A 12,265-nucleotide genomic window follows, 5' to 3' on the forward strand; every position below is an offset into this window, starting at 1 on the left:
AGGAGTGGTAAACCCGTGCATAGAACAGGAAGATAGGCTCCTGACACGCAAACAAAGGAAGTTGCATAAACATCCAATTAGCATCTCCGAGCCAGAATACTATTTTAAATCCATTTATTTGCAAATATAAACACATTAGTTTCAAACTACAATTTGTTTAAACTGGAATCGTTAACGTTTCAAAAATAAATATAATGACGATAGTTCTGATGGCTGTTATACCCATGTAGACTATCGAGACCGTGTTTCCGGCTTGACGATTTAACGCATTCAGGTACGTCGGGTAGGTCTCGTGGTTGCAGCGGTCGTCACACTGAAGCCCTTGTTTCGATTCCAATACAGAAACAATAGCCTCATCCTTTCGTGAACAGCTGGTATTATCAATATTTGATAGTGATTCATAAACACGTAGCATGTCGGAATCGTACACTCGAGGATTCTTATGACTTTTATTTTCTTTGTTGCATATGAAACATTTTACTGAGCAGAGCAATAAATCTTAGCCTTTTTTAGGATATTTTTCGCGTTCAGGGCTCCGTTCCTCAAAGAACCGCCTCCGTGGTCTAGAGGTAGAGCGTCCGCCCGGAGAGCGGAAGGTCCGGGGTTCGATCCCCGACCGCGTCATACCAAAAGACGTTAAAAGATGGTATTTGTTGTTACCCTGTCTGGCGCTCGGCATTAAGGGGCTAAAACAAGGACTGGTCGGCTCGGAGTCAGTATACTGTGTCTGAGTGGGGTATTCATGTTAAACTGCGGCATGGTATCTCAGTGAGCTAGCACTATAAATCGGCATCAGTCCGGACTAGTACAAGCAGCCACACACACACACACACATGCATGCACGTCGCCATATAAGTGCAATAATCTTGGACGCGACGTTAAACCCCATTTTACCTCACCTCACACCGTTCCTCAAAGACGATCGTAACTCCGATACTTTATCATAGACTTACGGCAGTCTTTGCGCTAAGATCGCTTTGTGGAACAGGTCCCTGGACTCAGTATATTGACGCCCAGGTTTTCATTCGTATTAAGTCCATTTCCCCTTGAGATGGCAATCACACTCCTTGGAGGGATATGTCTGAAAATGAGACACCGCTACTGGCTTGAAATAGTGCTTGGTAGAGCAGCTTCAGGCGAATTGTTACCTGACAAACAGGCCTAATGAGAGAATGTTTTAAATGTTCACCGATGGGTTAGTGTTGCAGTAAATCAAAACGTCCACGCCTGAGAATAATCAGTCTCGATAATTTGTAGAAATAAATAATCGTGTCTGGACCAGAAAATCCAGTGATAGACACCATGAGCATCGATCCACGCAATTTGGATACGATGAAATGCATCAACCAAGTCAGTGAGCCTTACCACCCGATCCCGTTAGTCGCCTCTTACTGCAAGCATAGTCGCCTTTTACGGTGAGTATGGGTTGCTGAAGACCTATTCTACCCCGGATCTTCACGGTCCGAAAGGGCGGTCGGGTAGCCTAGTGGTTAAAGCGTTCGCTCGTCACGCCGAACACCCGGGTTCGATTCCCGACATGGGTACAATGTGTGAAGGCCATTTCTGGTGTCCCCCGCCGTGATATTGCTGGAATATTGCTAAAAGCGGAGTAAAACCATACTCACTCACTCACTCACGGTCCGAAAGGAATATGAATGGATCAGTGATGAAGGCTAAGCTTGTCATGCCCCGCCGATAGTACCTGTCTCTCATTTTCATATGGCAGTAGAAATGCTGTCTGGCGTTTGGCAACAAACCTTTTTAATACAAATTATGTGATAGGCTTTAATTACTTTTAATGTGCATTAAGAAGGCTGAGTACCGTGGCATTCATCAACAAACACGTCTTTATTGACTTCATCTCATGGTTTCTTTATGATAGTATTATATAACAGGAGCATGGGTTGCGCACCTTAGTTGTGACAGGATCCGCCTATCATGGCTTCGAATCGCGGGCTCGTCCCGATTATGTCCCTTGGTGGTCTAGAGGCACGTGTTGTCCTGTATCGAGCTGCGCACATTACGCGTGACTGTAACCTCTGTTCGTGGGTTCTTATCACAGACAAGTCCTGATTATGTTTTTAGGTTTGCCAGCACCATACCCGTGCTCGTAGGTTTCACCAAAGTGGTAAACGCCCGAGACCTGCATCACTTCGGGCTTTCCTCCCATATCAAGCTGACACGCCGTAACATAACCAATGGACTGTTCAAAGCAGCGTTAAACCTATCTCACTTACTCACTCACTCACTCACTGCGTCGTCTATCGACGCCCTACAAACAGTGACACGCGTCTATAATCTGCTTTTCTGCTATGCATACTGACACGCCTTGAACTACTGTTCCAAGGGAAAATAAAACAAAATCGATTTTTTTTTTTAAATATACAAGCACGTGAAATGGCCTGTCTTGGAGCGCATCAGTCGTTGACATATAATAGTACTAACAGCCTCTTTATCAATACCTGCCAGTCATGTTTACACGTGAAATCACTCAGCAACATGAAACGGTTCCTCCGACACGCATCTCAGGTCTTGGAGATGATCGATATTTAGATCAGTCGATTACCCCTCGATTGATTGTTGACAAGCTTGTACTTGATGACATGTTTGTTCTGATGACGGGTGTTGTCTCACTGACCAAGTTGTACAGTTTGCAGAACAAAGTGACGCATTTCGTCATGGTATGTTTACAACTGGCGTTCAAAATTAGTATGAATAATCTATTTTGTTTTAAAATGTCATCTTAATATTTCGCAGTTTCCATGATGTATGCATGTTAGCTTTCATTCATAAACCTGAACCCACGTGAACCTTCCCGGTCAATTATAGATCGCTTGTTGCAATGCTTGACAGGTTATCTTATCTTGGCGTCCCGTTATCTGACTAATTCTGCAGCATCATGTTGACGGGTTTTTTTGTGTTGAGTAGGCGCTACTGTCAATTACAGACAATAAACACACAATATCAGGTGCAAATGTGTAACATGGCGTGTCAGAAGCTGTCTCGGTGATGTGACGTGACATTCGGTCCAGTGTCGTCACTGGTACTGTGATGTAACGTGACATTCGGTCCAGTGTTGTCACGGGTTCGGTGATGTGAGGTGAAGTCGGTCCAGTGTTGTCACGGGTACGGTTATGTGACGTGACATTCAGTCCAGTGTTGTCACGCGTCCGGTGATGTAACGTGACATTCGGTCCAGTGTTGTCACGGGTTCGGTGATGTGAGGTGACATTCGGTCCAGTGTTGTCACGGGTACGGTTATGTGACGTGACATTCGGTCCAGTGTTGTCACGGGTACGGTTATGTAACGTGACATTCGGTCCAGTGTTGTCACGGGTTCGGTGATGTGAGGTGACAGTCGGTCCAGTGTTGTCACGGGTACGGTTATGTGACGTGACATTCGGTCCAGTGTTGTCACGGGTGCGGTTATGTAACGTGACATTCGGTCCAGTGTTGTCACGGGTTCGGTGATGTGAGGTGAAGTCGGTCGAGTGTTGTCACGGGTACGGTTATGTGACGTGACATTCGGTCCAGTGTTGTCACGGGTCCGGTGATGTAACGTGACATTCGGTCCAGTGTTGTCACGGGTACGGTTATGTAACGTGACATTCGGTCAAGTGTTGTCACGGGTTCGGTGATGTGAGGTGACAGTCGGTCCAGTGTTGTCACGGGTACGGTTATGTGAGGTGACATTCGGTCCAGTGTCGTCACTGGTACTGTGATGTAACGTGACATTCGGTCCAGTGTTGTCACGGGTTCGGTGATGTGAGGTGACAGTCGGTCCAGTGTTGTCACGGGTACGGTTATGTGACGTGACCTTCGGTCCAGTGTTGTCACGCGTCCGGTGATGTAACGTGACATTCGGTCCAGTGTTGTCACGGGTACGGTTATGTAACGTGACATTCGGTCCAGTGTTGTCACGGGTTCGGTGATGTGAGGTGACAGTCGGTCCAGTGTTGTCACGGGTACGGTTATGTGACGTGACATTCGGTCCAGTGTCGTCACTGGTACTGTGATGTAACGTGACATTCGGTCCAGTGTTGTCACGGGTTCGGTGATGTGAGGTGAAGTCGGTCCAGTGTTGTCACGGGTACGGTTATGTGACGTGACATTCGGTCCAGTGTTGTCACGCGTCCGGTGATGTAACGTGACATTCGGTCCAGTGTTGTCACGGGTACGGTTATGTAACGTGACATTCGGTCCAGTGTTGTCACGGGTTCGGTGATGTGAGGTGACAGTCGGTCGAGTGTTGTCACGGGTACGGTTATGTGACGTGACATTCGGTCCAGTGTTGTCACGGGTGCGGTGATGTAACGTGACATTCGGTCCAGTGTTGTCACGCGTCCGGTGATGTAACGTGACAGTCGGTCCAGTGTTGTCACGGGTACGGTGATGTGAGGTGAAGTCGGTCCATCGTTGTCACGGGGACTTTGATTTGACGTGACAGTCGGTCCAGGGTTGTCACGGGGACTGTGACGTGACAGTCGGTCCAGTGTTGTCACGCGTCCTGTGATGTAACATGACAGTCGGTCCAGTATTGTCACGGGTGCGGTGATGTAACGTGACAGTCGGTCCAGTGTTGTCACGCGTCCGGTGTTGTAAAGTGACATTCGATCCAGTGTTGCCGCGCGTCCGGTGATGTAACGTGACATTCGGTCCAGCGTTGTCATGGGTACGGTGAGGTAACAGTCCAACGCTGCCCGGATGCATGACAGTCAGATTTTGTCACGGGTTCGCTGATGTGAGGTGAAGTCGGTCCAGTGTTGTCACGCGTCCGGTTATATGACGTGACAGTCAGTCCAGTGTTGTCACGGGTACGGTGAGGTGAGGTGAAATCGGTCCAGTGTTGTCACGGGGACTTTGATGTGACGTGACAGTCGGTCCGGGGTAGTCACGGGTACAGTGAGTTGATGTGGCAGTGGTCCTAGTGTTGTCACGAGTACAGTGACGTGACATTCGGTCCAGTGTTGTCACGCGTCCGGTGATGTAACGTGACATTCGGTCCAGCGTTGTCATGGGTACGGTGAGGTAACAGTCCAACGCTGCCCGGATGCATGACAGTCAGATTTTGTCACGGGTTCGCTGATGTGAGGTGAAGTCGGTCCAGTGTTGTCACGCGTCCGGTGATGTCACGTGACAGTCGGTCCAGTGTTGTCACGTTAACGGTGAGTTGATGTGGCAGTGGTCCTAGTGTTGTCACGAGTACGGTGACGTGACATTCGGTCCAGCGTTGTCATGGGTACGGTGAGGTAACAGTCCAACGCTGCCCGGATGCACGACAGTCAGATTTTGTCACGGGTGATGTGATGTAGGTGACAATCAGTCAAGATGTATGTGTTATCGAACGGTTAAAATTACTACACTTCACTATATATATGAATAGATTCGACATAATATCACATGCTCCCTTTAAGCGAACGCCCACCATTAATAGTGGCCTTGATACTGGTCCGCCCACCTATTGCTATATGCTGAATTAACGCAAGTCTGCGCGATCATCCTCTCAATATGAGCAGAGACAAGTGTTGGACATCGAGGCTTCATGACAAGGGTTTGTTGAAACGCTGTGCTCGGCGTTTGTCCGTATTTATCTCTGTGTAACTCCCCAGCCGTGAAAGTAAATGTGGTATTAACAATGCTTGGTTACGAGTAAACAATGCTTCTCCTTTCCCTAGCGATTTCCGAAACAATCCAATATTAATAGCCTCCCCTTTCTTAATTAAACCGGTGATAGCATCGCTCCATGCTGGATTCAATAACGTGAGGCGGCCGACAGGGGGGCCTTGAAACCAGGGGGTTCTTACACAAGATTCCACAGAAACCATTCCACAGGGGTTCATATACAACCGGGCAAACGACCGTCAGCACCCCTTTTGTTTGATGGTGGCTAAAATGAAACAAACAAGAAATGGTTATTCGGTAGTGATGTATTTGATGCAATATTTTGTATGGCTGTGTATGACAGTTGCTTGGACTCTGTTGGTTTCGTTTTTGACAGAGATGTGAATATGAATATCCTGAACATCATCGTTTCTAATTTTAATACAACTTGCAGAACCGTGCGTAATGGCGAGTTTGTATTTCTCTCATTTTAAATCGATTGAACTGCCAGTATGTGGTAACTAAACTCGTACAGGGGTTCTGTGTAAATGTGTAGTTGTCTGCGTCATGCTGTAGTAACGCTCACGGGTGGTAGCAGTGCTGGAACCCTATATCAACCCTCATAATGATTCTTGGCCCCATCGCACCATTCCCGTGCCTTTCACCAAATCGGGGAACGTCCGCGATCTGTGGCGCTTCGGGCTTTCATTTCATTTCAAGTGAGTGAGTATGGATTTACGCCGCTTTTAGCGATATACCAGCAATATGAACACGGAAATGTACCCATGAGGGGAATCAAACCCGGATGTTCGGCGTGACGAGCGAACACTTTAACCACTGGGCTACTCCACCGCCCAACATAAAACTGAGCTATCGTGATACCATTGAAACATTCACTCAGATTGTCAATGTTGATAAGTCTAGGAAAGTAGGACAAAACGAAAATGATTACTCACCTATCAGCTGTTAGTTATCAGTAACAACATAAGTTATCAGTAACGTGATCGCAAGTAATAATGCAAGTCATCAAGGCCCCAGTGTCAAGTGTCAAGACACATGGACACATATCCATACAGGTATAGATGACAGTGTGCACTGTTGACATACCTGCTACTACCATAGGACGAGATGTGCACGCCGTTATATTGATACTATCCAGCCCAGCCTTCGCTTTATTTACATGCATCTATCAACCACAACATATTTATCTTTGGACTTGTAAAACTCTTTGTTCGCGGGGGAGAAGAGATACGTTTACAGAAGTATTCCGAGGATCTGTTTTAGTATCTCCGTGTGTATTTACTTGTGAATCTACAAATCAATACGTGACAAGACACCCCCCTGTGGAGACCCGCGCGGGGCAGCGTACATCAGGCACTAGGTAGACATACCGGGGCAAAGTGACCAGGGGACAGGCGGTGGAGGGACATCGAGGGACAATTTACTTACGCTGGCATGGGTAGGTATTGTTTCTGTCGTGGACGATTACAATAATGTCAATTTGTGTGTCTTCTTAGAAGCAAAACAAGTTGCAGTCAAGTTTATTTTATTTTTTTTATCTTGTGATATATTATGTACCTTTGAAATAACTTGGGAAGAAATAATCGCTTGTCTCTGACAGTTCTTCGTTGATGTTGTTCCGCCTTGGTGGCTCTCGTACCGATGGTACCACGGAGCGTTTTGACAGTTTCCTTAGTCCGAATGTGTATGTAAATTGCGAAAAAGAATGTATACACCCATGTTTGTAGGTAGCTTAAAATATACCAAATAAAAAATGGTTATTCAATGGTGATGTATTTGATACGGGTATCATAGCTTTGGACTTTAAGTGTGGATTGTTTCGGCGACTGTGTTCAGCCTAGTAACACCTATCCTTGTAGTTTGTTGGTCTAATCCAAGTGTATACTTTCTTTTGCCTGGCAGTGTATTTGATTTGTCCGACCTGGATATATCGCACCACATTGGATATCATTATATTGCGTGATATCACACTTTATATCATTGTGTGTCATTGTCACACTTCGTATACCAATCACTGTATTGCATTAAAACGCATATCGCGGGATCGTGTATCACATCGTATATATGTGTACCACATCGTATATCACTGTATCACATTGCATATACATGTATGTGTATGACAGTGTATACCCTTGTATCCCATCGCCTATATATGTATCACATCGTATATCTGTTTATCACATCGTTTATCAGTTTATCACACCGTCTATAACTATATCATATCGAATATCATTGTATCACATCTTATTTAGCTATATCACATCGTATATCATTGTATCACACAGTATATCACTGTATCACATCGTATTTAACTGTATCATGTCGTATATCATTGTATCGCATCTTATTCAGCTATATCACATCGGATATCACTGTATCACATCGTGTATCATTGTATCACATCTTGTATCATTGTATTACATCGCATATCATGGTATCGTGCATCACATTGTATAGCACTGTATCATGTCGTATATCACTGTATCACATCGTGTATCATTGTATCACATTGTATATCCTTGTATTACATCGCATATCATGGTATCGTGTATCACATCGTATATCACTGTATCACATCGCATATCATTATATAACATCGTATATCACTGTATCTCATCGCATATCATTGTACCACATCTTATTCAGCTATATCACATCGGATATCATATCATATCATTGTATCACATTGTATATCCCTGTATTACATCGCATAGCATGGTGTGGTGCATCACATCGTATATCACTGTATCACATCGTATATCATTGTATCACATTTTATTTAGCTATATCACATCGTATATCACTGTATCACATCGCATATCATTATATAACATCGTATATCACTGTATCTCATCGCATATCATTGTACCACATCTTATTCAGCTATATCACATCGGATATCATATCATATCATTGTATCACATTGTATATCCCTGTATTACATCGCATAGCATGGTATCGTGTATCACATCGTATACCACTGTACCACATCGTATATCATTGCATCGCATCTTATTTAGCTATATCACATCGTATATCACTGTATCACATTGTATATCCTTGTATTACATCGCATATCATTGTATCGTGTATCATATTGTATTTGCCTAAAACACATCTAATTTCACTGGATTACATCGTATACCTCTGTACCACATCGTATATCATTGCACCACATCTTATTTAGCTATATCACATCGTATATCACGGTATACATTGTATGTAATTGTATCACATTGTATATCCTTGCATTATATCGTATATCATGTATCATATTGTATTTGCCTGAAACCACATCGCATTTCACTGGATGACATCTGGAATCCGAGTATCACATCGTATATCATTGCATCCCACTGTATATCTGTGTATCACATCGTATATCGGTGTATCACGTCGTATGTCAGCGTATGACTTTGCTGAAGGCGTGAGTGTTGTCAGTACAAGGAGCTTGTTGTGGGAGTATTAGTATTTAGTGGAACTAAAGTCGGATATCTCTGCCGTCATTGCAACAGTATCTGTACAAGTATTAGACTAACATACAGGCAATTAGGGACCCTCACGTCTCCTAGGGTGGAAAATGTGTTGAGTACATGCTGCGGAACAGGGGTTAATGGTGTATACAAGATATTCTCACAGGTATGTGAGGACACGTCAGAGGTGAGGTGAAATTGGGTTTAACGTCGCGTCCAAGATTATTACACTTATATAGCGACGTACATGCACGTGTGTGTGTGTGTGTGTGTGGCTGCTTGTACTAGTCTGGACTGATGCTGATTTATAGTGCTAGCCCACCGAGATACCATGCCACAGTTTAACATGATTACCTAACTCAGACACAGTATACTGACTAAGAACCGACCAGTCCTTGTTTTAGCCCCTTAATGCCGAGCGCCAGACAGGGTAGCAACAAGTACCATCTTTTAACGTCTTTTGATATGACGCGACCCGGGTTCGAACCCCGGACCTTCCGCTCTCCGGGCGGACGCTCTACTCTTGGGTATGCACGAAATTATATACAAGTGTATTTGTCTTGATTTAATTGCTTTCAAAATATTCGTTCCATTCAATCGCTTTCACTGACAGTGTGACAGGAATACGTTCAGAGACAATGTTTAGTGAAGCGTTGTAGAAAACTCATTTGTTGGTACTCTATTACCATTGTGAACGGCTGCAGTGTTTGATACTGTCGTGCGTATAGACAGCTATGGTAACAATGGGAAGAGAAACAATAGATGTGAAACGCGCGAGTTGCCGCCGTGTAGATGATGTATGGGACACGTAGTGAAGTTGACGTTGTTAACAACACGGAGACATCAGCACGGGAGAAGAAAGACTGGACACACCACGTAATATGGATCCTGTCGATTGACTAAACGAAATTCCAATACGACTCAACGCAAATGGAATGTATTTGTTCGTTTGTAAATGATGTTTTATGTGATCAGGGTATTCATACGTAACGATGTACTGTAAAGCCTACCTATTACTGACGCACCGTACTCGAACACTGGAGCATTGTATACCGTGGTTCTGTTTTGTATGCATCAGTTTGTAAGCATATATCGACGCTATGTCCGCTGTTTCTATTCACAGAAAATAGTTTAGTCGACTTTTCGGATTGATATTGCATTTTCAATTGAGTTGAAAGAACCACGATTTGAATTAACTGGGTAGCTTTATTGACAGAGGTTACAGTAGAGGGAAATGTGGCTTTAAGCGACCCAACGCATTCAGTGCATTACTTTCCCGTGGTTGTTGTATGTAAAAACCCGAGATTGTCTGAATGCCGACAGTTGAGACATGCTACGGGATTTAAATGGTGCGACAGTTACCGAGGAGGTGTTTACATCATGGTCGGACAATTAAAATGGGATCGTATTCTGTCAGTATGCTTGTCGTAAGAGACGACTAACGGGATTGGGTTGTCAGGCTCGCTGAGTTGGTTGATGCATGTCATCGATCCCAATTGCGTGGATCGATGTTCATGTTGTCTGTCACTGGATTGTCTGTTCCAGACTCGATTATTTACAGGCCGCCGTCATATAGCTGGAATATTGCTGAGTGCGGCGTTAAACAGCAAACAAACAAACAAAACGTATCGATTCGTGTTAACCTGAAAGTGATTCTCATGATACTATATCAACAATACCAGACGCGCCAAACGTCATTCTATTCCAGCAAAAGACAACAATGTAAGACACAAAACATGTTTTATTTTATTGCAGCACGTAACACTATAACGTCACTAGCGCGCTCTGCCACAAGCACGGAGAAAGCTATAGTTGGACTCGGTCCGTGATACTGCGGTCGTGTTGTAGTTGTGACAAGATTATTGACCCGCCACATCTCACGGAAGGGCGCTGTGAGAGTCAGATAAGGCCGTTTCCTCTTGAGATAGTGAAGGGGGCCGGGGTACAGTCTGTGTTTACCCAGGGAACGCTAGACACGGGCTTAACACACCTCCACTACCTCACGGCAACCCGTTTAGAGATATTACCCCAGTTTTCACGGATTATGCGGATTTTCAACTTGAACTGTTGCTAAGAGATTCACTTTTTAACCGGGTGATATGATCCAGTGTTTCGGGTTAGCCAAGGGAGAGAGGTAGTACTTTCACGGAGAGCGTCACCCAGGTAAGTTTAGATGGTCTCAGTGTTCACAAACACACGTGTTTCAGGTGAGGCTTTGGTCTCGTGACGCCTAACAGCAGTGGCGGTACAATCCTGCTACTCGAACCTCGTATATATATTCTTTATTCTACTGTACCTACTGTTTGACGTTTATGTTGGATATCTACCACAATGGTATTGTTGTTGTGTGAGACGTATTTACTATAAAAATGAACATGTATTATTACCCCAATGCACTAGTACGTCTAGTCTGTCTAACAGAGGGGCGGTCGGGTAGCCTAGTGGTTAAAGCGTTCGCTCGTCACGCCGAACATCCGGGTTCGATTCCCGACATGGGTACAATGTGTGAAGCCCATTTCTTGTGTCCCCCGCCGTGATATTGGTGGAATGTTGCCAAAAGCGGCGTAAAACCATGCTCAATCACTCACTGTCTCACAGTCTAGTCTAGAACGTCTAGTCTGTCTCACCATATTATTTCCCTTCCAGCCCTTTCTGTAATGCAAAAGCCCTAAATGAAGCAAGTCTAGATTTTCTCCAGTTCAAGTTTTGAATCTCCCATCTCACTTTTCAATATAAATTTAATTTTAATTTAAATGGATTTATTTTGTTTCTATCAAAATATATTCTAGAGACTAAGCATTAGTCAACAATACGTTTTATCACAGTTCACTGATGAAAACCGTTACTGGTATTGGTTACGTACGTCTGAGACATATATAGGACTATTATGTGTATATCGTGTAAAGGAATGGGCTATGTGACCTCCTCTTTAGGCTGTAAACGTGAGCAATATCAATTCTGTTTGTCCATACTGACGACGTGGTTTCGAGTCAAAGGTACACTCATCAGCGTTAAAGATGTAAAAAGAGAGTATTGCCTCCATGTAATCAACATTTACATGCTCCGGGAAGGATTAGTGGATTGGATGCAGGGATCAAATGTCGTTTGATATCCAAATATATTATGGGCTTCGCTTTCTTAATGCTATAGTGGGGCGGTCGGGTAGCCTA

The 12,265-nt window shown here is 44.3% G+C and overlaps 1 protein-coding gene across 3 annotated transcripts in view; it reads left to right on the top strand.

The window, feature by feature from the left end:
* LOC124140293 (hormonally up-regulated neu tumor-associated kinase-like) overlaps positions 1-12,265 on the top strand; it is a 40,275-nt gene that overhangs the window by 2,626 nt on the left and 25,384 nt on the right. The window contains exon 1 of one of the 3 annotated variants that reach the window (XM_046507798.2): positions 6,704-7,060. The exons of 1 other annotated variant lie outside the window; for it this stretch is intronic. In XM_046507798.2, coding sequence (XP_046363754.2) covers positions 7,057-7,060 — 4 coding nt within the window. In that variant the 5' untranslated portion in view covers positions 6,704-7,056. Of the gene's footprint in view, positions 1-6,703; positions 7,061-10,940; positions 11,259-12,265 lie in introns of those variants that run through there. One more of the 3 variants, XM_046507799.2, reaches the window with a different exon arrangement.

This window comes from Haliotis rufescens, unplaced genomic scaffold, assembly GCF_023055435.1.
Source record: "Haliotis rufescens isolate VD_foot unplaced genomic scaffold, xgHalRufe1.0.p SCAF_5, whole genome shotgun sequence".
NCBI classification, from domain to species: Eukaryota; Metazoa; Mollusca; class Gastropoda; order Lepetellida; family Haliotidae; genus Haliotis; species Haliotis rufescens.